The sequence below is a fragment of the Tinamus guttatus genome, unplaced genomic scaffold (assembly GCF_059628265.1).
Source record: "Tinamus guttatus ecotype Peru unplaced genomic scaffold, ASM5962826v1 Tinamus_guttatus_pri_ptg001584l, whole genome shotgun sequence".
NCBI lineage: Eukaryota > Metazoa > Chordata > Aves > Tinamiformes > Tinamidae > Tinamus > Tinamus guttatus.
This window is the reverse complement of record NW_028290118.1, coordinates 10,503-36,180: the sequence shown is the minus strand read 5'-3', so window position 1 is coordinate 36,180 and position 25,678 is coordinate 10,503. Positions and strand designations below refer to the sequence as shown.

The following is a 25,678-nucleotide window of genomic DNA, read 5'->3' as shown; positions in this document are numbered from 1 at the left end:
GCGGGGGTGGGGCTTGGGAGGGGCTTGAGGGGGCGGGGCCTGGGAGGGGCTTGAGGGGGTGGGAATAGGTGAGGGGTGGGGCTTGAGGGGGTGGGGCTTGGGAGGGGTTTGAGGGGGAGGGGCTCGGGACTGGGGAGGGGTGGGGCTTGGGGGCGGGGCTTGGAGGGCCTGGGAGGGGCTTGAGGGGTGGGGCTTGAGGGGGCGGGGCTGGGGAGGGGCGGGGTTTGCATTGGGGAGGGGCTTGGGGTGGGGCTTGGGGGGGCGAGGCTTGGGCTGGGCGGGGCTTGAGTCGGGGAGGGGTGGGGCTTGGGGCGGGGCTTGAGGGGGCGGGGCCGGCGCCAGGGGGCGGGGCTCACCCAAGGGGGCGGGGCTCACCCCAGGGGGCGGGGCTCACCCCAGGGGGCGTGTCCTGTGCGCAGCGCCCTGCGGGGGGGGCGGTGCTCAACGCCGGGGGGGCGGGGCTCACCCAAGGGGGCGGGGCGCACCCCAGGGGGCGGGGCGCACCCAAGGGGGCGGGGCTCACCCCAGGGGGCGGGGTCCTGCCGGAGGGGGCGGGGCCGGCGCCAGGGGGCGGGGCTCACCCCAGGGGGCGGGGCGCACCCCAGCGGGCGGGGCTCACCCAAGGGGGCGGAGCTCACCCCAGGGGGCGTGTCCTGTGCGCAGCGCCCTGCGGGGGGGGCGGTGCTTAACGCCGGGGGGGCGGGGCTCACCCAAGGGGGCGGGGCTCACCCCAGGGGGCGGGGCTCACCCAAGGGGGCGGGGCGCACCCCAGGGGGCGGGGCTCACCCCCAGGGGGCGGGGCTCACCCCAGGGGGCGGGGCTCACCCCAGGGGGCGTGTCCTTGCGCAGCGCCCTGCGGGGGGGCGGTGCTTAACGCAGGGGGGGCGGGGCTCACCCCAGGGGGCGGGGCTCACCCCAGGGGGCGGGGCTCACCCCAGGGGGCGTGTCCTTGCGCAGCGCCCTGCGGGGGGGCGGTGCTTAACGCCACCCGCGGCCGAATCTCCGCCCCCGAGGGGCCCCGGGGGGGCAGCGGGAGCTGCCGGTGGCTCCTGGAGGCCCCCCCGGGGCAGCGGCTGCAGCTGCAGTTCGAGAGGCTGGCGCTGGACGAGGACAGCGACAGGTAATGGGGGGCTATGGGGCAGCCTATGGGGCAGGCTATGGGGCAGGGTGGGGCACTATGGGGCAGGCTATGGGGCGGCTATGGGGCAGGGTGGGGGCTATGGGGCTATGGGGGGCTATGGGGCAGGGTGGGGCGCTATGGGGCAGCCTATGGGGCGCTATGGGGCAGGGTGGGGGGCGGCTATGGGGCGCTATGGGGCAGGCTATGGGGCAGGTTGGGGGCTATGGGGGGCTATGGGGCAATGTGGGGCAATGGGGCTATGGGCAGGTTGGGGGGCTATGGGGGGTTATGGGGCAGGCTATGGGGCAGGGTGGGTGGCTATGGGGCAGGTTGGGGGGCTATGGGGCAATGGGGCAGCGGCTGCAGCTGCAGTTTGAGAGGCTGGCGCTGGACGAGGACAGTGACAGGTAACGCTATGGGGCAGCCTATGGGGCGGCTATGGGGCGGCTATGGGGCAGGCTATGGGGCAGGTTGGGGGGTTATGGGGCTATGGGGCAGGTTGGGGGGCTATGGGGCGCTATGGGGCAGGCTATGGGGCAGGCTATGGGGCAGGTTGGGGGGCTATGGGGCGGCTATGGGGCAGGCTATGGGGCAGGCTATGGGGCAGGTTGGGGGGCTATAGGGCAATGGGGCAATGGGGCAATGGGGGGCAATGGGGCAGCGGCTGCAGCTGCAGTTCGAGAGGCTGGCGCTGGACGAGGACAGCGACCGGTAACGCTATGGGGCAGCTATGGGGCGCTATGGGGCGCTATGGGGCAGGCTATGGGGGCTATGGGGGGTTATGGGGCAGGCTATGGGGCAGGGTGGGGGGCTATGGGGCTATGGGGGCTATGGGGCAATGGGGCAATGGGGCAGCGGCTGCAGCTGCAGTTCGAGAGGCTGGCGCTGGACGAGGACACGGACCGGTAACGCTATGGGGCAGCTATGGGGCAGCCTATGGGGCAGCCTATGGGGCGCTATGGGGCGCTATGGGGCAGGGTGGGGGGCTATGGGGCAGGCTATGGGGCAGGCTATGGGGCAGGGTGGGGCGCTATGGGGCGCTATGGGGCAGGCTATGGGGCAGGTTGGGGGGCTATGGGGCAATAGGGGGCAATGGGGCAGGTTGGGGGGCACTTTGAGCAGCTGGCGCTGGACGAGGACAGTGACCGGTAATGGGGGGCTATGGGGGCAATTGGGGGCAATGGGGCAATAGGGACAATGGGGCAATAGGGGCAATGGGGCAACGGGGCAATGGGGCAATGGGGGGCAATGGGGCAGGTTGGGGGGTACTTGGAGCGGCTGGGGGGGCAGGATTTTGGGGGGGTCCCTGTTTTGGGGGTCCCTGTTTTCGGGGGGCCCCATGTTTTTTGGGGGGGTCCCTGTTTTCGGGGGATATTTTGGGGGTCCCTGTTTTGGGGGTCCCTGTTTTGGGGGGGTCCATGTTTTTTTCGGGGGGTCCCACGTTTTGGGGGGGTATTTTGGGGGGTCCATGTTTTGGGGGGGTCCCTGTTTTGGGGGGGTCCCGGTTTTTGGGGGGTCCATGTTTTTTGGGGGGGATCCCACATGTTGGGGGGGTATTTTGGGGGATCCCTGTTTTTTTGGGGGGTCCCACATTTTGGGGGGTATTTTGGGGGGTCCATGTGTTTTTTGGGGGGGATCCCACCTTTTTAGGGGTATTTTGGGGGGGCCCCATTTTTTGGGGGGGGTCCCACGTTTTGGGGGGTATTTTGGGGGATCCATGTTTTTTTTGGGGTGAGATCCCACATTTTTGGGGGGGGTCCCTGTTTTTGGGGGTATTTTGGGGGATCCATGTGTTTTTTTGGGGTGAGATCCCCCATTTCCGGGTCCCCCCCAGGCTGCGGATCCGGGGGGGCCGCGGCCCCCGGGCCCCCCTCCTGTTCGACTCGGACGTGGACGACGTTCCCGGGGGGGGGCTCCGGAGCGAGGGGGGGGTCCTGGCCCTGGAGCTGGAGTCGGAGGGGCCGCGGGGGGGGCCCCCCCTGCTGGGGCTGCGCTACGAGGGTGAGCCCCAAATCCGCCTGAAATAACCCCAAAATCTGCCCGAAACACCCCAAAATACCCCAAAATGTGCCCAAAATACCCCTAAAATCCCCCAAAATACCCCAAAATCCACCCAAAATACCCCCAAAATCTGCCCAAAATACCCCAAAATCCGCCCCAAACACCCCAAAATACCCCAAAATACCCCAAAATACCCCCAAATACCCCAAAATACCCCCAAATACCCCCAAATCCACCCCAAAATACCCCAAAATCTGCCCCGAAATACCGCCGAATCCGCCCCAAATACCCCCAAAATACCCCCAAAATACCCCCAAATATCCCAAAATCCATCCCAAAATACCCCCAAATCCACCCCAAATAACCCCAAAATACCCCCAAATTTGCCCAAAATCCCCCCAAATCCCCCCAAATCCCATTCCCGGGGGGGGGCTCCGGAGCGAGGGGGGGGTCCTGGCCCTGGAGCTGCAGTCGGAGGGGCCGCGGGGGGGGCCCCCCCTGCTGGGGCTGCGCTACGAGGGTGAGCCCCAAATCCGCCTGAAATAACCCCAAAATCTGCCCGAAACACCCCAAAATACCCCAAAATGTGCCCAAAATACCCCTAAAATCCCCCAAAATACCCCAAAATCCACCCAAAATACCCCCAAAATCTGCCCAAAATACCCCAAAATCCGCCCCAAACACCCCAAAATACCCCAAAATACCCCCAAATACCCCAAAATACCCCCAAATACCCCCAAATCCACCCCAAAATACCCCAAAATCTGCCCCGAAATACCGCCGAATCCGCCCCAAATACCCCCAAAATACCCCCAAAATACCCCCAAATATCCCAAAATCCATCCCAAAATACCCCCAAATCCACCCCAAATAACCCCAAAATACCCCCAAATTTGCCCAAAATCCCCCCAAATCCCCCCAAATCCCATTCCCGGGGGGGGGCTCCGGAGCGAGGGGGGGGTCCTGGCCCTGGAGCTGCAGTCGGAGGGGCCGCGGGGGGGGCCCCCCCTGCTGGGGCTGCGCTACGAGGGTGAGCCCCAAATCCGCCTGAAATAACCCCAAAATCCGCCCGAAACACCCCAAAATACCCCAAAATGTGCCCGAAACACCCCAAAATACCCCAAATCCCCCTAAATCCCATTCCGGAGCGAGGGGGGGGTCCTGGCCCTGGAGCTGGAGTCGGAGGGGCCGCGGGGGGGGCCCCCCCTGCTGGGGCTGCGCTACGAGGGTGAGCCCCGAAACACCCCAAAATACCCCAAAATACCCCAAAATGTGCCCGAAACACCCCAAAATACCCCAAAATACCCCCAAATCCACCCAAAATACCCCAAAATACCCCAAAATACCCCAAAATACCCCCAAATCCACCCCAAAATACCCCAAAATGTGCCCGAAACACCCCAAAATACCCCAAAGTACCCCAAAATCCGCCCAAAATACTCCCAAATACCCCCAAATCCACCCCAAAATACCCCTCCCTGCTGGGGCTGCGCTACGAGGGTGAGCCCCAAAATTCCCCAAAATCCCCCAAAATCCGCCCAAAATACCCCCCAAATACCCCAAAATCCACCCCGAAATACCCCGAATTCCCCCCCCGCTGGGGCGGCGCTACGAGGGTGAGCCCCGAAACACCCCAAAATAACCCCAAAATCCGCCCCAAATACCCCCAGATCCACCCAAAATACCCCCAAATTTGCCCAAAATACCCCAAAATCCGCCCCAAATCCCCCGAATGCCCCCAAAACCCCCTGAATCCCCCCAAATCCCCCTGAATCCCCCCAAACTTCCCCAAACACCCCAAAACCCCCAAATTTGCCCCAAATGCCCCTGAATCCCCCCGAATCCGCCCCAAATCCCCCCAATGCCCCCTAATCCCCCCAAATTTGCCCCAAATCCCCCCAAATCACCCCATAACCCCCAAATTTGCCCCAAATCCCCCGAATCCCCCCGAATCCGCCCCAAATCCCCCCGAATCCTCCCAAAACCCCCCAAATCCGCCCCAAAACCCCCTGAATCCACCCAAATCCCCCAAATTTGCCCCAAATCCCCCAAATGCCCCCCAAACCCCCAAATTTGCCCCAAATTCCCCGAATCCCCCAATCCACCCAAAATCCCCAAATTTGCCCCAAATCCCCTCAAATTTGCCCCAAATCTCCCCAAATCCCCCCGAATCCGCCCCAAATCCCCCAAAACCCCCCGAATCCCCCCAAATCCCCCCGAATCCCCCTAAAACCCCCAAATTCACCCAAATTCCCCGGATTTCCCCCCAAATCCGCAGCCGTGCCCCCCGGGCGCTGCTCCGAGCCCTCCCTGCCCCACGGCGCCGTCTCCCCGTCGGATCCGGCGTTCCGGCCCGAATCCGCCCCAAATCCCCTGAATCCGCCCAAAACCCCCCGAATCCGCCCCAAAACCCCCAAATTTGCCCAAATTCCCCGGATTTCTCCCCGAATCCGCAGCCGTGCCCCCCGGGCGCTGCCCCGAGCCCTCCCTGCCCCACGGCGCCGTCTCCCCGTCGGATCCGGCGTTCCGGCCCGAATCCGCCCCAAAACCCCCTGAATCTGCCCCAAAACCCCCCAAATCCCCCCGAATCCCCCTAAAATCCCCAAATTCACCCAAAATCCCCGGATTTTCCCCCGAATCCGCAGCCGTGCCCCCGGGCGCTGCCCCGAGCCCTCCCTGCCCCACGGCGCCGTCTCCTCGTCGGATCCGGCGTTCCGGCCCGAATCCGCCCCAAAACCCCCCGAATCCGCCCCAAAACCCCCCGAATCCCCCTGAATCCGCCCCAAAACCACCCAAAACCCCCTGAATCCCCCCGAATCCGCCCCAAAACCCCCCGAATCCCCCCAAAACCCCCCAAAATCCCCCGAATCCCCCCAAAACCCCCAAATTCACCCAAAATCCCCGGATTTCCCCCCGAATCCGCAGCCGTGCCCCCCGGGCGCTGCCCCGAGCCCTCCCTGCCCCACGGCGCCGTCTCCTCGTCGGATCCGGCGTTCCGGCCCGAATCCGCCCCGAATCCCCCCGAATCCGCCCCAAAAACCCCCAAATCCCCCCAAAACCCCCAAATTCACCCAAATCCCCCCAAATTTGCCCAAAATCCCCGGATTTCCCCCCGAATCCGCAGCCGTGCGCCCGGGCGCTGCCCCGAGCCCTCCCTGCCCCACGGCGCCGTCTCCTCGTCGGATCCGGCGTTCCGGCCCGAATCCGCCCCAAATCCCCCGAATCCGCCCAAAACCCCCCAAATCCCCCCAAAACCCTCAAATTCACCCAAATCCCCCCAAATTCACCCAAAATCCCCGGATTTCCCCCGAATCCGCAGCCGTGCCCCCCGGGCGCTGCCCCGAGCCCTCCCTGCCCCACGGCGCCGTCTCCTCGTCGGATCCGGCGTTCCGGCCCGAATCCGCCCCAAATCCCCCCGAATCTGCCCCAAAATCCCCAAATGCCCCCAAAACCCCCAAATTCACCCAAAATCCCCGGATTTCCCCCCGAATCCGCAGCCGTGCCCCCGGGCGCTGCCCCGAGCCCTCCCTGCCCCACGGCGCCGTCTCCCCGTCGGATCCGGCGTTCCGGCCCGAATCCGCCCCGAATCCCCCCAAATCCCCCCAAAACCCCCCAAATTTGCCCAAAATCCCCTGATTTCCCCCCGAATCCGCAGCCATGCCCCCGGGCGCTGCCCCGAGCCCTCCCTGCCCCACGGCGCCGTCTCCCCGTCGGATCCGGCGTTCCGGCCCGAATCCGCCCCAAATCCCCCCGAATCCGCCCCAAATCCCCCCGAATCCGCCCCAAATCCCCCCGAATCCCCCCAAAACCCCCAAATTCACCCAAAATCCCCGGATTTCCCCCCGAATCCGCAGCCGTGCCCCCCGGGCGCTGCCCCGAGCCCTCCCTGCCCCACGGCGCCGTCTCCCCGTCGGATCCGGCGTTCCGGCCCGAATCCGCCCCAAATCCCCCGAATCCCCCAAAACCCCCCCAAAACCCCAAATTCACCCAAAATCCCCGGATTTCCCCCCGAATCCGCAGCCGTGCCCCCCGGGCGCTGCTCCGAGCCCTCCCTGCCCCACGGCGCCGTCTCCCCGTCGGATCCGGCGTTCCGGCCCGAATCCGCCCCAAATCCCCCCAAAATCCCCAAATTCACCCAAATCCCCCCAAATTCACCCAAATTCCCCGGATTTCCCCCCAAATCCGCAGCCGTGCCCCCCGGGCGCTGCTCCCAGCCCTCCCTGCCCCACGGCGCCGTCTCCCCGTCGGATCCGGCGTTCCGGCCCGAATCCGCCCCAAAACCCCCTGAATGCCCCCAAAACCCCCAAATTCACCCAAAATCCCCGGATTTCCCCCCGAATCCGCAGCCGTGCCCCCCGGGCGCTGCCCCGAGCCCTCCCTGCCCCACGGCGCCGTCTCCCCGTCGGATCCGGCGTTCCGGCCCGGCTCCCGCGTCTCCTTCTCCTGCCGTCCCGGCTACGTCCTGGACGGGGGCCCAGGCGTCCTGGAGTGTCTGGGGGGGCCCGGGGAGCCCCGGTGGAACGGGAGCGAGCCGACGTGTCGGGGTGAGCTGGGACATGGGGACAATGGGGACAATGGGGACAATGGGGGGACATGGGGGACATTGGGGATATTGGGGACATTGGGGGCGTTGGGACATTGGGGACAATGGGGACATGGGGACATTGGGGACATGGGGGACAATGGGGACATGGGGGACAATGGGGACAATGGGGACATTGGGGACATTGGGGACAATGGGGACAATGGGGACATGGGGGGACAATGGGGACATGGGGACATTGGGGACATTGGGGGTGTTGGGGGCATTGGGTTATTGGGGACATTGGGGACAATGGGGACAATGGGGACATTGGGGGTGTTGAGGACAATGGGGACATGGGGACATTGGGGACAATGGGGACATTGGGGATATTGGGGACAATGGGGACAATGGGGGACATTGGGGACAATGGGGGACATTGGGGACATTGGGGATATTGGGGACATTGGGGGATATGGGGACATGGGGGACATTGGGGATATTGGGGATGTTGGGAGCGTTGGGGACATTGGGGACATGGGGGGACATGGGGACAATGGGGGGCATTGGAGACATTGGGGGTGTTGGGACATTGGGGGTGTTGGGGACATTGGGGACATGGGGACAGGGGGGACATTGAGGACATTGGGGGTGTTGGGGGCATTGGGTCATTGGGGACATTGGGGACATTGGGGACATTGGGGACATGGGAGGACCCGGGGAGCCCCGGTGGAACGGGAGCGAGCCGACATGCCGGGGTGAGCGGGGACATGGGGACAATGGCGACAATGGGGACATTGGGGACAATGGGGACAATGGGGACATGGGGGACATTGGGGACATTGGGGACAATGGGGACAATTGGGACATGGGGGGCATTGGGGACAATGGGAACATTGGGGGCGTTGGGATATTGGGGACATTGGGGACAATGGGGGGACATGGGGACAATGGGGACATGGGGGACAATGGGGACAATGGGGACGGTGGGGACAAGGGGGACATTGGGGACAATGGGGACATGGGGACATTGGGGACATTGGGGACAATGGGGACATTGGGGGGACATGGGGGACATTGGGAGGACATTGGGGGCGTTGGGACATTGGGGACATGGGGACACTGAGGGGACATGGGGGGGACATTGGGGAATGTGGGTGTCCTGGGGGGGACTTGGGTGCCCTGTTGCCTCCCTTGGGTGCCCCATAACCCCCCCGGTCGCCCTGTTGCCCCCCTGGTCACCCCATAGCCCCCCTAGATACCCCGTTGCCCCCAGGTGCCCCATAGAACCTCTGGGCACCCCATAGCCCCCCAGACACCCCATAGCCCCCCCTGGTCACCCCGTTGCCCCCTGGTGGCCCCGTTGCCCCCCCTGGACACCCTGTTGCCCCCCCTGGACACCCCATAGCCCCCCGGTCACCCCATTGCCCCCCTGGTCGCCCCATTGCCCCCGTTGCCCCCCGTTGCCCCCGTTGCCCCCCCTGTTGCCTCCCTGGTTGCCCCCGTTGCCCCCCGGCAGCCCCATTGCCCCCATTGCCCCCCGTTGCCCCCCTGGTCACCCCGTTGCCCCCGTTGCCCCCCGGTCACCCCGTTGCCCCCCTGGACACCCTGTTGCCCCCCCTGGTTGCCCCATTGCCCCCCTGGTCACCCCATTGCCCCTGTTGCCCCCCCGTTGCCCCCCTGGTGGCCCCATAGCCCCCCGTTGCCCCCCGTTACCCCCCCGTTGCCCCCCTGGTCACCCCGTTGCCCCCGTTGCCCCCCGGTCACCCCATTGCCCCCCTGGACACCCTGTTGCCCCCCTGGCTGCCCCATTGCCCCCCCTGGTCACCCCGTTGCCCCCTGTTGCCCCCCTGGTTGCCCTGTTGCCCCCCTGGTCGCCCCATTGCCCCCCTGCACACCCCATAGCCCCCTGGTGGCCCCGTTGCCCCCCCAGTCACCCCGTTGCCCCCCGTTGCCCCCCTGGTTGCCCCCCTGGTTGCCCCGTTGCCCCCCCGGTTGCCCCCGTTGCGCTGACGGGGGCTGCAGCCCTGTGCGGGGGGGAGCTGGCCCAGGCCCCCGGCGTCGTCCTGTCCCCCGACTGGCCCCGGGGCTACCGGCCGGGCCAGGACTGCGTGTGGAGCATCCGCGTGGGCGAGGACAGGAGGGTCCTACTGGACGTGGACACGTGGGTGACCATGGGGACCCACCATTGACCATGGGGACCCATCATTGACCATGGGGACCCATAACCACCATGGGGGACCCATCATTGACCATGGGGACCCGTCATTGACCATGGGGACCCATCATTGACCATGGGGTGACCATCCGCGTGGGCGAGGACAGGAGGGTCCTGCTGGACGTGGACACGTGGGTGACCATGGGGACCCATCATTGGCCATGGGGACCCATCATGGACCATGGGGACCCACCATTGACCATGGGGACCCATCATTGACCATGGGGACCCACCATTGACCATGGGGACCCATAACCACCATGGGGGACCCATAACCACCATGGGGGACCCATCATGGACCATGGGGACCCATAACCACCATGGGGACCCATCATGGACCATGAGGACCCATAACCACCATGGGGGACCCATCATTGACCATGGGGACCCATCATTGACCATGGGGTGACCATCCACGTGGGGGAGGACAGGAGGGTCCTGCTGGACGTGGACACGTGGGTGACCATGGGGACCCACCATTGACCATGGGGACCCATCATTGACCATGGGACCCATCATTGACCATGGGGGACCCATAACCACCATGGGGACCCATCATTGACCATGGGGACCCATCATTGACCATGGGGGACCCATAACCACCATGGGGGACCCATCATTGACCATGGGGACCCATCATTGACCATGGGGACCCATAACCACCATGGGGCACCCATAACCACCATGGGGAACCCATCATTGACCATGGGGACCCATCATTGACCATGGGGGACCCATAACCACCATGGGGACCCATCATTGACCATGGGGACCCATCATTGACCATGGGGGACCCATCATTGGCCATGGGGACCCATAACCACCATGGGGGACCCATCATTGGCCATGGGGTGACCATCCGCGTGGGCGAGGACAGGAGGGTCCTGCTGGACGTGGACACGTGGGTGACCATGGGGACCCACCATTGACCATGGGGACCCATAACCACCATGGGGGACCCATAACCACCATGGGGACCCATAACCACCATGAGGGACCCATAACCACCATGGGGACCCATCATTGACCATGGGGACCCATCATCGACCATGGGGGACCCATAACCACCATGGGGACCCATCATCGACCATGGGGACCCACCATTGACCATGGGGACCCATAACCACCATGGGGGACCCATCATTGACCATGGGGGACCCATCATTGACCATGGGGACCCATAACCACCATGGGGGACCCATCATTGACCATGGGGACCCATAACCACCATGGGGACCCATCATTGACCATGGGGTGACCATCCGCGTGGGCGAGGACAGGAGGGTCCTGCTGGACGTGGACACGTGGGTGACCATGGGGACCCACCATTGACCATGGGGACCCATCATTGACCATGGGGACCCATAACCACCATGGGGACCCACCATTGACCATGGGGACCCATAACCACCATGGGGGACCCATCATTGACCATGGGGGACCCATCATTGACCATGGGGACCCATAACCACCATGGGGGACCCATCATTGACCATGGGGACCCATAACCACCATGGGGACCCATCATTGACCATGGGGTGACCATCCGCGTGGGCGAGGACAGGAGGGTCCTGCTGGACGTGGACACGTGGGTGACCATGGGGACCCACCATTGACCATGGGGACCCATCATTGACCATGGGGACCCATAACCACCATGGGGACCCACCATTGACCATGGGGACCCATAACCACCATGGGGGACCCATCATTGACCATGGGGACCCATCATTGACCATGGGGACCCATAACCACCATGGGGACCCATCATTGACCATGGGGGACCCATAACCACCATGGGGGACCCATCATTGACCATGGGGACCCATCATTGACCATGGGGACCCATAACCACCATGGGGACCCATCATTGGCCATGGGGACCCATAACCACCATGGGGGACCCACCATTGACCATGGGGACCCATCATTGACCATGGGGACCCATCATTGACCATGGGGTGACCATCCGCGTGGGCGAGGACAGGAGGGTCCTGCTGGACGTGGACACGTGGGTGACCATGGGGACCCACCATTGACCATGGGGACCCATCATTGACCATGGGACCCATCATTGACCATGGGGGACCCATAACCACCATGGGGACCCATCATTGACCATGGGGACCCATCATTGACCATGGGGGACCCATAACCACCATGGGGGACCCATCATTGACCATGGGGACCCATCATTGACCATGGGGACCCATAACCACCATGGGGCACCCATAACCACCATGGGGAACCCATCATTGACCATGGGGACCCATCATTGACCATGGGGGACCCATAACCACCATGGGGACCCATCATTGACCATGGGGACCCATCATTGACCATGGGGGACCCATCATTGGCCATGGGGACCCATAACCACCATGGGGGACCCATCATTGGCCATGGGGTGACCATCCGCGTGGGCGAGGACAGGAGGGTCCTGCTGGACGTGGACACGTGGGTGACCATGGGGACCCACCATTGACCATGGGGACCCATAACCACCATGGGGGACCCATCATTGACCATGGGGACCCATCATCGACCATGGGGGACCCATAACCACCATGGGGACCCATCATCGACCATGGGGACCCACCATTGACCATGGGGACCCATAACCACCATGGGGGACCCATCATTGACCATGGGGGACCCATCATTGACCATGGGGACCCATAACCACCATGGGGGACCCATCATTGACCATGGGGACCCATAACCACCATGGGGACCCATCATTGACCATGGGGTGACCATCCGCGTGGGGGAGGACAGGAGGGTCCTGCTGGACGTGGACACGTGGGTGACCATGGGGACCCATCATTGACCATGGGGACCCATCATTGACCATGGGGACCCATAACCACCATGGGGGACCCACCATTGACCATGGGGACCCGTCATTGACCATGGGGTGACCATCATTGACCATGGGGGACCCACCATTGACCATGGGGACCCATCATTGACCATGGGGGACCCATCATTGACCATGGGGGACCCATAACCACCATGGGGGACCCATCATTGACCATGGGGTGACCATCCGCGTGGGGGAGGACAGGAGGGTCCTGCTGGATGTGGACACGTGGGTGACCATGGGGACCCACCATTGACCATGGGGGACCCATCATTGACCATGGGGTGACCATCCGCGTGGGCGACAGGAGGAGGGTGCAGCTCGACGTGGACACGTGGGTGACCATAGGGACCCATCATTGGCCATGGGGACCCATAACCACCATGGGGGACCCATAACCACCATGGGGGATCCATCATTGACCATGGGGGACCCATAACCACCATGGGGGACCCACCATTGACCATGGGGACCCATCATTGACCATGGGGTGACCATCCGCGTGGGCGACGACGGGAGGGTCCTGCTGGACGTGGACACGTGGGTGCCCTGGGACCCACCATTGACCATGGAGTGGCCCCTTGACTTGTCATTGGCCTTGGGATGACCCACCATTGGCCTTGGGGTGGCCCCTTGACCCACCATTGACCATGGGGTGGCCTCATGACCCACCATTGGCCTTGGGGTGGCCCCTTGACTTGTCATTGGCCATGGGATGACCCATCATTGACCATGGGGTGGCCCCTTGACCCACCATTGACCATGGGGTGGCCCCATGACCCACCATTGGCCATGGGGTGGCCTCATGATCCATCATGGACCTTGGGGTGGCCCCTTGACCCACCATTGGCCATGGGGTGGCCCCTTGACTTGTCATTGGGCTTGGGATGACCCATCATTGGTCTTGGGATGACCCATCATTGGCCATGGGATGGCCTCATGACCCCTCATTGGCCTTGGGGTGCCCCATGACCCATCATTGGCCTTGGGATGACCCACGACCCACCATTGGGGTGGGCCCTAGGGTGGCCCCATGACCATTCTTGGGTGTTGGGTGGTCTCATGACCCATCATTGGCCTTGGGGTGTCTCTCTGTCCTCTCCTGTGTCCCCGCTCACTGGTTCTGTTTCTCCTTCCTGTCTTCACCTCTCTCCATGTCCATCTCCATCCACCCCCATCCCTTCCGTTTCCATCCCCATCCGTCTCTGTCCATCCCCATCCCCGTCCATCCCCACCCATCTCCATCCTCAACCATCTCCATCCTCATCCATCTTCGTCCCCATCCGTCCTCATCCATCTCCATCTCCATCCATCTCCATCCCTCCTCATCCATCTCCATCCCCATCCATCTCCATCCATCTCCATCCCCATCCTCACCCATCCCCATCCATCTTCATCCATCTCCATCCATCCCCATCCATCCTCACCCATCTCCATTCCTCCTCATCCATCTCTATCTCCATCCATCCCCATCCATCTCCATCCATCCCCATCTATCCCCATCCATCTCCATCCCTCCTCGCTCGCCTCTGTGTCCATCCATCTCCATCCCTCCTCATCCATCTCCATCCATCTCCATCCATCTCCATCCATCCTCACCCATCTCCATTCCTCCTCATCCATCTCTATCTCCATCCATCCTCATCCATCTCCATCCATCTCCATCCATCTCCATCCATCTCCATCCCTCCTCTATCTCCATCCATCCTCACCCATCTCCATCCATCTCCATCCATCCCCATCCATCCTCACCCATCTCCGTCCCCATCCATCCCCATCCATCTCCATCCATCCTCATCCATCCCCATCCCCATCTCCATCCATCTCTATCTCCATCCATCTCCATTCCTCCTCATCCATCTCCATCCATCTCCATCCATCTCCATCCATCTCCATTCCTCCTCATCCATCTCCATCCATCCCCATCCATCCCCATCCATCTCCATCCATCCTCATCCATCCCCATCCCCATCTCCATCCATCTCTATCTCCATCCATCTCCATCCATCCCCATCCATCCTCATCCATCCTCATCCATCCCCATCCATCTCCATCCATCTCCATTCCTCCTCATCCATCTCCATCCATCCCCATCCATCTCCATCCATCTCCATTCCTCCTCATCCATCTCCATCCATCTCCATCCCTCTTCACCCATCTCCATCTCCATCCATCCCCATCCACCTCCGTCCATCTCCATCCCTCCTCATCCATCTCCATCCCCATCTCCATCCCCATCCCTCCCCACCCCGTCGTCCCGCGCGTCCCCGTCGTCCCCGCAGACTCGTCCTGCGCCCGGCTGACGCGTTGACCGTGTTCGACGGCGACGACGTCACGGGCCGGGTCCTGGGCCGCTTCCGGGGCGCCCGGCCCCGCTTCCGCCTGCTCAGCTCCGGCGCCGCCGCCACGTTGCAGTTCCAGGCCGAGGCCACCGAGGCCCCCCCGGCCACCGGCCACGGCTTCGTCGTCCGCTTCGCCGGTACCGGGGGTGGCACCGGGGATGGGGGGCCCATGGGTGGGATCCCATGGATGGGGTCTTCATGGGTGGTGGGATCCCGTGGGTAGTGGATCCATGGATGGGGTCTTCATGGATGGAGGTCTTCATGGATGGGGGTCTTCATGGATGGGGTCTTCATGGATGGTGCGTTCCCATGGATGGGGGGCCCATGGGTGGGATCCCATGGATGGGGTCTTCGTGGCTGGTGGGATCCCATGGGTAGTGGATCCCATGGATGGAGTCTTCATGGATGGGGGTCTCCATGGATGGGGGTCTTCATGGATGGGGTCTTCATGGATGGTGGGATCCCATGGGTAGTGGATCCCATGGATGGGGTCTTCATGGATGGGGGGTCTTCATGGACGGGGTCTTCATGGATGGTGGGATCCCATGGGTAGTGGATCCATGGATGGGGGTCTTCATGGATGGGGGTCTTCATGGATGGGGACTTCATGGATGGGGTCTTCATGGGTGGTGGGATCCCATGGGTAGTGGATCCATGGATGGGGTCTTCATGGATGGAGGTCTTCATGGATGGTGCGTTCCCATGGATGGGGGGCCCATGGGTGGGATCCCATGGATGGGGTCTTCGTGGGTGGTGGGATCCCATGGGTAGTGGATCCCATGGATGGAGTCTTCATGGATGGGGGTCTCCATGGACGGGGGTCTTCATGGGTGGTGGGATCCCATGGGTAGTGGATCCATGGATGGGGGTCTTCATGGATGGGGGTCTTCATGGACGGGGTCTTCATGGGTGGTGGGATCCCATGGGTAGTGGATCCATGGATGGGGGTCTTCATGGATGGGGGGTCTTCATGGACGGGGTCTTCATGGGTGGTGGGATCCCATGGGTAGTGGATCCATGGATGGGGGTCTTCATGGATGGGGGTCTTCATGGATGGGGTCTTCATGGATGGTGGGTTCCCATGGATGGTGGGTTCCCATGGATGGGGGTCCCATGGGTGGGGGGTCCCCAGGGATGGAGGTCTTCATGGATGGTGGGTTCCGATGGATTGGGGCAATGGGGGTCCTCATGGATGGAGGTTCCCATGGGTGGAGGTCCCCATGGGTGGAGGCCCCCATGGACGGAGGCCCCCATGGATGGAATCCCCCATGGATGGAAGCCCCCATGGGTGGAGGTCCCCATGGGTGGAGGCCCCCAAGGAAGGAGGCTCCCAAGGAAAGAGGCCCCCATGGGTGGAGGCTCCCATGGATGGAAGCCCCCAAGGAAGGAGGCCCCCAAGGAAGGAGGCTCCCGTGGATGGAAGCTCCCATGGATGAAAGCCCCAATGGATGGAGGCTCCTATGGATGGAGGCCCCCAAGGAAGGAGGCCCCCATGGGTGGAGGCCGCCATGGATGGAATCCCCCATGGGTGGAGGCCCCCAAGGAAGGAGGCTCCCATGGGTGGAGGCCCCCAAGGAAGGAGGCCCCATGGGTGGAGGCCCCCAAGGAAGGAGGCCCCATGGGTGGAGGCCCCGTCCCTGAGGGGCGTCCCCGGCCCGCAGAGGTGCCGCGGAACGACACGTGCGCCGAGGTGCCGGCCGTGGCCTTCGGCTGGCGCTCGGCCTCGCACGGCGCCATGATCCGGGGCACGGTGCTGAGCTACCAGTGCCAGCCGGGCTACGAGCTGCTGGGCGCCGACGTCCTCACGTGCCAGTGGGACCTCAGCTGGAGCGGCCCCCCGCCGGAATGCCGCCGCGGTGAGCGCCGGGCGTGGGCCGGCCTTCATCCCGACCTCATCCCCACCTTCATCCCAATGGGCATCTCAACCTTCATCCCAATGGGCATCCCAACCTTCATCCCAACCTTCATCCCAACCTGCATCCCAACCTTCATCCCGACCTTCATCCCGACCTCATCCCGACCTTCATGCCAACGGGCATCCCAACCTTCATCCCAACCTTCATCCCAACCTTCATCCCGACCTTCATGCCAACGGGCATCCCAACCTTCATCCCAACCTTCATCCCGACCTCATCCCAACCTTCATCCCAATGGGCATCTCAACCTTCATCCCAATGGGCATCCCAACCTTCATCCCAACCTTCATCCCAACCTTCATCCCAACCTTCATCCCAACCTGGATCCCAACCTTCATCCCAAACTTCATCCCGACCTTCATCCCAACCTGGATCCCAACCTTCATCCCAAAGGGCATCTCAACCGACATCCCAATGGCATCCCAACCTTCATCCCAATGGGCATCCCAACCTCATCCCAACCTTCATCCCAACGGGCATCCCAACCTCATCCCAATGGGCATCCCAACCTTCATCTCAACCTCATCCCAAGCTTCATCTCGACCTTCATCCCAACCTTCATCCCAACCTTCATCCCAACCTCATCCCAATGGGCATCCCAACCTCATCCCAACCTCATCCCAACCTTCATCCCAATGGGCATCTCAACCTCATCCCGACGGGCATCTCAACCTCATCCCAACCTTCATCCCAACATGACTAAGACCCCCAACATGACCCAAGACCGTGATGTCCCCAACCCCCCCGGTGCCACCAAGCCCCCCAACATGACCCAAGCCCATGATGTCCCCCCGCAGTGGTGACGTGCGCGGACCCCGGGCCCATCCGGCACGGGCGCCGCAGCGGGGCCGGGCGCCGCTTCGCCGTGGGCGCCCGCGTGCGCTACGGGTGCCGCGAGGGCTACGAGCTGGAGGGCAGCGGCACCCTGACCTGCGCCGCCCGCGGCGCCGCCGGCCCCGCCTGGAGCCACCGCGTCCCCAAGTGTGTCCGTGAGTGCCCGCGGGGGTGACCCGGGACCCATCGTTGGCCATGGGGTGACCCGGGACCCAGCGTTGGCCATGGGGTGACCCGGGACCCAGCGTTGGCCATGGGGTGGCCCCTTGACTTGTCATTGGCCTTGGGGTGACCTGGGATCCATCATTGGCCTTGGGGTGACCCAGGACCCAGCGTTGGCCTTGGGGTGACCTGGGATCCATCATTGGCCTTGGGGTGACCCGGGACCCAGCGTTGGCCTTGGGGTGACCCAGGACCCATCGTTGGCCTTGGAGTGGCCCCAGGACCCATCATTGGCCTTGGGATGACCCAGGACCCATCATTGGCCATGGGGTGACCCACCATTGGCCTTGTGGTGGCCCCTTGACCCATCATTGGCCTTGGGATGCTCCATGACCCACCATTGGCCTTGGGATGACCCGGGACCCATCATTGGCCATGGGGTGACCCAGGACCCAGCGTTGGCCTTGGGGTGGCCCCTTGACTTGTCATTGGCCTTGGGGTGCCCCATGACCCATCATTGGCCTTGGGATGGCTCCTTGATTGTCATTGGCCTTGGGGTGGCCCCATGAACCATTATTGGCCTTGGGATGGCCCCTAGACCCACCATTGGCCTTGGGATGACCCCTCATTGGCCTTGGGGTGGCCCCTTGATTGTCATTGGCCTTGGGGTGCCCCATGACCCATCATTGGCCTTGGGATGACCCAGGACCCATCATTGGCCATGGGGTGACCCATCATTGGCCATGGGATGACCCATCATTGGCCTTGGGATGACCCATGACCCATCATTGGCCTTGGGGTGCCCCATGACCCATCATTGGCCTTGGGATGGCTCCTTGATTGTCATTGGCCTTGGGGTGGCCCCATGACCCATTATTGGCCTTGGGATGGCCCCTAGACCCACCATTGGCCTTGGGATGACCCATCATTGGCCTTGGGATGACCCATGATCCATCATTGGCCTTGGGATGCTCCATGACCCACCATTGGCCTTGGGATGACCCGGGACCCATCATTGGCCATGGGGTGGCTTCATGACCCATCGTTGGCCTTGGGATGACCCATCATTGGCCATGGGGTGGCCCCTTGAGTTGTCATTGGCCTTTGGGTGGCTCCTTGACTTGTCATTGGCCTTGGGATGACCCATCATTGGCCTTGGGGTGGCCCCTTGACTTGTCATTGGCCTTGGGATGCTCCATGACCCATCATGGCCTTGTGGTGGCCTCATGACCCACCATTGGCCTTGGGATGACCCAGGACCCATCATTGGCCATAGGGTGACCCATCATTGGCCTTGCGGTGGCCCCTTGACCCATCATTGGCCATGGGGTGGCTTCTTGACTTGTCATTGGCCTTGGGATGATCCATGACCCTCCATTGGCCTTGGGGTGGCCCCATGACCCACCATTAGCTCTGGGGGGCCCCACAGACGCGTTGGGAGACCCTGGAGCTACAAGTTGGGTGGCCAGAAGGTCCCGGGGCCCTTTGTCACCCCAGGAGGTCCCAGCGTCACCTCTAGGGATTCCCGTGTGGTCCTGGATGGTCCCAGAGGGTCCCAGATGGTCCCAGAAGCTCCCAGGAGGTCCCAGTGCCACCCCTAGGTGTTCCTAGAAGGTCCCAAATGGTCCCAGATGGTTCCTGGAGGTCCCAGAGGGTCTCAGAACCTCCCAGGAGGTCCCAGATGGTCCCAGAGGGTCCCAGAAGGTCCCAAAAGCTCCCAGGAGGTCCCAGATGGTCCCAGAGGGTCTCAGAGGGTCCCAGGAGGTCCCAGATGGTCCCAGGAAGTCCCAAATGGTCCCAGATGGTCCCAGAAGGTCCCAGAGGGTCCCAGAAGCTCCGAGGAGGTCCCAGATGGTCCCAGAAGCTTCCAGAGGGTCCCAGAGGGTCTCAGAGGGCCCCAGGAGGTCCCAGATGGTCCCAGGAAGTCTCAGAGGGTCCCAGGAGGTCCCAGAAGCTCCCAGGAGGTCCCAGCGCCACCCCTAGGTGTTCCTAGAAGGTCCCAAATGGTCCCAGATGGTTCCTGGATGTCCCAGAGGGTCCCAGAACCTCCCAGGAGGTCCCAGATGGTCCCAGAGGGTCCCAGGAGGTCCCAGATGGTCCCAGAAGCTCCCAGGAGGTCCCAGATGATCCCAGAGGGTCTCAGAGGGTCCCAGGAGGTCCCAGAAGCTCCCAGGAGGTCTCAGCGCCACCCCTAGGTGTTCCTAGAAGGTCCCAAATGGTCCCAGAGGGTCCCAGAAGGTCCCAGAGGGTCCCAGAAGCGCCGAGGAGGTCCCAGATGGTCCCAGATGGTCCCAGAGGGTCTCAGAGGGTCCCAGGAGGCCCCAGGAGCTCCCAGGAAGTCCCATGAGTTCCCAGATGGTCCCAGAAGCTCCCAGGAGGTCCCAGATGGTCCCAGGAAGTCCCAGAGGGTCCCAGATGGTCCCAGAAGCTCCCAGGAGGTCCCAGCGCCACCCCTAGGTGTTCCTAGAAGTTCCCAAATGGTCCCAGATGGTTCCAGGAGGTCCCAGATGGTCCCAGATGGTCCCAAATGGTCCCAGAGGGTCCCAGAAGGTCCCAGAGGGTCCCAGAAGCTCCGAGGAGGTCCCAGAAGGTCCCAGAAGCTTCCAGGGGTTCCCAGAGGGTTCCAGAGGGTTCCAGAAGGTCCCAGATGGTCCCAGGAAGTCCCAAATGGTCCCAGATGGTCCCAGAAGGTCCCAGAGGGTCCCAGAAGCTCCGAGGAGGTCCCAGAGGGTCCCAGAAGCTTCCAGGGGGTCCCAGAGGGTCCCAGAGGGTCTCAGAGGGTCCCAGGAGGTCCCAGAAGCTCCCAGGAGGTCCCAGCGCCACCCCTAGGTGTTCCTAGAAGGTCCCAAATGGTCCCAGATGGTTCCTGGAGGTCCCAGAGGGTCCCAGAACCTCCCAGGAGGTCCCAGATGGTCCCAGAGGGTCCCAGAAGGTCCCAGATGGTCCCAGAAGCTCCCAGGGGGTCCCAGATGGTCCCAGAAGGTCCCAAAAGCTCCCAGGAGGTCCCAGATGGTCCCAGATGGTCCCAAATGGTCCCAGAGGGTCTCAGAAGGTCCCAGAGGGTCCCAGAAGCTCCCAGGAGGTCCCAGATGGTCCCAGAGGGTCCCAGATGGTCCCAGAAGCTCCCAGGATCTCCCAACTCCGGCCGTCCCCCCATGTCCCCAATGTCCCCAAATCTCCCCATGTCCCCAATGTCCCCAATGTCCCCATGTCCCCCCATTGTCCCCATTGTCCCCATGTCCCCCATGGTCCCCAATGTCCCCCCAATGTCCCCCCATTGTCCCCATGTCCCCCCATTGTCCCCCCATTGTCCCCATTGTCCCCCCTGCAGCTCGCCGGGATCCCTGTCCCAGCCCCGCCCCCCCGGGCCCCTCCCAGCAGCGGCTCCGCCCGGGGGGGGCTCCGCGATTCCGGTGCCACCGACTGCCGGGACCGGGGGGTGCGCGATGTGGGGCGGGATCTGTGGGGCGAGACCCCCATGTGTGGGGCGGGATGTGGGGTGGGATCTGTGGGGCGGGATGTGGGGCAGGATCTGTGGGGCAGGATGTGGGGAGATGTGGGGAGATGTGGGGCAGGATGTGGGGCAGGATCTGTGGGGCGGGATGTGGGGTGGGATCTGTGGGGGCGGAATGTGGGGCGGTGGGGTGTGGGGCGGCAGGATGTGGGGAGATGTGGGGAGATGTGGGGCGGGATCTGTGGGGCGGGATCTGTGGGGGCGGGATGTGGGGCGGCGGGATGTGGGGAGATGTGGGGCAGGATGTGGGGAGATGTGGGGAGATGTGGGGAGATGTGGGGAGATGTGGGGAGATGTGGGGAGATGTGGGGCAGGATCTGTGGGGCGAGACCCCCCATGTGTGGGGTGAGATCTATGGGGTGCAGAGGGATCCATGGGGTGAGATCCATGGGGTGGGGAGATCCCTCCCCCCTGCTGTGGGGCTGTCACCCGCCCGTCCCCCGGGTGACGCTGGCGGTTGTTGTTGTTATTGTTGTTGTTGTTGTTGTTGTTATTGTTGTTGTTGTTGTTGTTGTTGTTGTTATTGTTATTGTTGTTGTTGTTGTCACCCGCAGAGGCCGATTCCGAGGACCCGGATGAGCAGCGGCTGCAGGGTGAGGGGGGATGTGGGGCAGGGGGGTGTGGGGCTATGGGGGGCTATGGGTCTATGGGGGGTTATGGGGCTATGGGGTTGTGGGGGGCTATGGGGCAGGGGGGGTTATGGGGCTATGGGGCACTATGGGGGGGCTATGGGGTGGGGGGTTATGGGGCGCTATGGGGGGTCTGTGGGGCTATGGGATGCTATGGGGCAGGGGGGTTATGGGGCTGTGGGGCGCTATGGGGATCTGTGGGGCTATGGGGGGCTATGGGACTGTGGGGGGACTATGGGGGGGGCTGTGGGGCACTATGGGGGGGCCTATGGGGCTATGGGACGCTATGGGGCAGGGGGTTATGGGGCTGTGGGGCGCTGTGGGGTGGGGGCTATGGGGTGCTATGGGGCGCTATGGGGGGGCTATGGGGCGGGGGGGGCTATGGGGCTATGGGGCTATGGGGGGGCTATGGGGCACTATGGGGGGCTATGGGGCTATGGGGGGCTATGGGATGGGGGGTTATGGCGCTATGGGGCGCTATGGGGCTATGGGGGGCTATGGGGCTATGGGGCGCTATGGGGCGCTATGGGGCGCTATGGGGCAGGGGGGGTTATGGGGCTATGGGGCGCTATGGGGCGCTATGGGGCAGGGGGGTCTCGGCCACGGGGTGGTCAGTGGGGCCCAAGGCTCTATGGGCGCTATGGGGCGGGGGGCGGGGCTCCGGGCTGGGGGCGTGTCCCCCCCGCTGACGCCCCCCGCTGACGTCACGGTCGGCCGCAGTGACGCAGAGCGCCGGCCCCGCCCACCAGGCGGGGGGCGGGGCCATCGCCCTCGCCGTCCTCCTGCCCGCCGGCCTCGTCCTGCTCCTCGTGGGCGGGGCCTACGCCTGCTGCGCCAGGTCAGCCAATGGGCGCGCGCCGGGGGCGGGACCCGCCTTAAAGGGGCAACGGCGGCGCCGGCCCGGCGCGCCTTAAAGGGGCAACGCGGGTCTAGAGGGTCTTAAAGGGGCAACGCGGATCTAGAGGGTCTTAAAGGGGCAACGCGGGTCTAGCGGGTCTTAAAGGGGCAACGCGGGTCTAGAGCGTCTTAAAGTGGCAATGCGGGTCTAGCGGGTCTTAAAGGGGCAACGCGGGTCTAGAGGGTCTTAAAGGGGCAACGCGGATCTAGAGCGTCTTAAAGGGGCAACTCGGGTCTAGAGGGTCTTAAAGGGGCAACGCGGATCTAGAGCGTCTTAAAGGGGCAACGCGGGTCTAGAGGGTCTTAAAGGGGCAACGCGGGTCTTAAAGGGGCAACGCGGGTCTAGAGCGTCTTAAAGGGGCAACGCGGGTCTAGAGGGTCTTAAAGGGGCAACGCGGATCTAGAGCGTCTTAAAGGGGCAACGCGGGTCTAGAGCGTCTTAAAGGGGCAACGCGGGCCCACAACGCCTTAAAGGGGCGATGCGGGTCCACCGTGTCTTAAAGGGGCAACACGGCTCTAGAGCGCCTTAAAGGGACAATGCGGGTCTAGAGTCCCTTAAAGGGGCCATGCCGGCCCACAACGTGTTAAAGGGACAACGCGGGCCCGCCTTAAAAGGGCAATGCGGGCACACCCTAAAGGGGCCAGCTCTTAAAGGGCCCGCATCACTTTTTTTTTTTTTTTTTTTCTGGTGTTCTCACATCGTGGGGGGGCGGGGGCGGGGCCTCCCCGCCCCTGGCCCCGCCCCCATCCCGTGTCTCCGCCCCCAGGAAGGCCCCGTTCGGCCTCCCCTTCCCGCCCTCCCCCGCCTACAGCCCCATCGCAGCGGAGAGCGACCTCGGCCACGCCCCCCACGAGGCCCGGGTGAGGCCCCGCCCCCTCGGCCCCGCCCCCCGCTTGGCCCCGCCCCGCGGTGGGCGGGGCCTCGTCCTCACCCTCTCCCCCCCCCCCCAACAGGACACCAGGGAATACGAAGTCTCCATATGAAGGACACGGACCCCCCCCCCCCCATGTCGCTTTAATTAATTTAATTAATTAATTTATTTAATTTAACTTATTTATTGGGATGGAGGTGCCAAATCCCCCGAGCCGGTTCCTTTAAGAGCAGCCGTTGAGGGGCGGGGCCGCCCCAGGCCACGCCCCCCCGGCCCTGTCACGTGCCAAACGCTCCCCCCGCCCCCCACACACGTTTTGGGCTCATTCGCTCGGGTTTTGGAGCAATAAAGCGCTCGGTAAACGGCTCCGCTCCTGACGTCGCTTCCGCTTCCGCCTTGAGGGACGGGGCCCGCCCCTCGCCACGCCCCCCGCCGCGCGTCACGGCCAATGGGCGGCGAAGGGCGCATGCGCGGGAGGGGGGGGCGGAAGAGGACGCATGCGCGCTGGGCCGGGGTGGGGGGGGGGGAGTGCGCATGCGCGGCACGGGGAGGGGGGGCACTTCGAGCCCGCGCATGCGCTCTTCCCCCGCCCCCGCATGCGCACTGCGCCCGTACAAGATGGCGGCCCTCTGAGCGCGCGCAGCGGCGGCGGCCGCGGCCCCCGGGCCTCAAAATGGCGGCAGCTCCGACCTGACGCCGTCGGGGCCGTTTTTGGCGCTTCTTGGGCGGTTCTGAGGCCGTTTTTGGCGCTTCCGGCACCATTTTGACACTGCTCGGACCTTTTTCAACGCCGCTTGGGCTGTTTTTGGCGCCGTCGGGGCCGTTTTTGGCGCCTCTCGCACCGTTCTGACGCGGCTCGGGCCGTTTTTGGTGCCACTCGAGGCCATTTTTGGCGCTTCCCTGGTCGCTTGAGGCCGTCTTTGGCACTTCCGGCGCCATTTTTGACACTTCCGGTGCTATTTTTGGCGCTTCCGGCACCGCGCTGACACCACCTGAGGCCGTTTTTGACGCTGCTTGAGGCCGCTTTAGGCATTTCCGGCGCCGCTTTTGAGACCGCTTGAGGACGTCTTTGGCACTTCCGGCGCCATTTCTGACGCCCGTGGGGCCTTTTTTTTGACACTTCCGGTGCCGCTTTTGGCGCTTTCCGGCCCCGCTCTGCCTCCACTTGAGGCCGTTTTTGGCGCTCCCGGCGCCATTTCCGGCCCTTCCGGCGCCGTTTCTGCCGCCGCTCGGGGCCGTTTTTGGCGCTTCCGGCACCGCTCTGCCTCCACTTGAGGCGCTTTTTGGCGCTCCCAGCGCCATTTCCGGCACTTCCGGCGCCGTTTCTGCCGCCGCTCGGGGCCGTTTTTGGCGCTTCCGGCCCCGCTCTGCCAGCACTTGAGGCCGTTTTTGGCGCTTCCGGCACCGCTCCACCATTTGAGGCGCTTTTTGGCGCTCCCGGCGCCGTTTCCGGCCCTTCCGGCGCCGTTTCTGACGCTACTCTGGGCCGTTTTTGGCGCTTCCGGCCCCGCTCCGCCACTTGAGGCGCTTTTTGGCGCTCCCGGCGCCGTTTCCGGCCCTTCCGGCGCCGTTTCTGCCGCCGCTCGGGGCCGTTTTTGGCGCTTCCGGCCCCGCTCTGCCAGCACTTGAGGCCGTTTTTGGCGCTTCCGGCACCGCTCCACCATTTGAGGCGCTTTTTGGCGCTCCCGGCGCCGTTTCCGGCCCTTCCGGCGCCGTTTCTGCCGCTACTCTGGGCCGTTTTTGGCGCTTCCGGCCCCGCTCTGCCAGCACTTGAGGCGCTTTTTGGCG

The 25,678-nt window shown here is 63.7% G+C and overlaps 1 protein-coding gene across 1 annotated transcript; it reads left to right on the top strand.

Moving 5' to 3' along the window:
- Window positions 1-957: 957 nt before the first annotated feature.
- On the top strand, window positions 958-24,002 carry LOC148590217 (seizure protein 6 homolog; the record flags this gene model as incomplete). Its single annotated transcript, XM_088539307.1, has 11 exons — window positions 958-1,120; window positions 2,955-3,121; window positions 7,468-7,665; window positions 9,669-9,807; window positions 15,007-15,203; window positions 16,728-16,922; window positions 17,780-17,971; window positions 22,047-22,085; window positions 22,842-22,959; window positions 23,786-23,879; window positions 23,973-24,002. Coding segments are annotated over 11 exons (1,532 nt in total), but the record flags the coding sequence as incomplete, so codon positions are not given.
- Window positions 24,003-25,678: the final 1,676 nt, after the last annotated feature.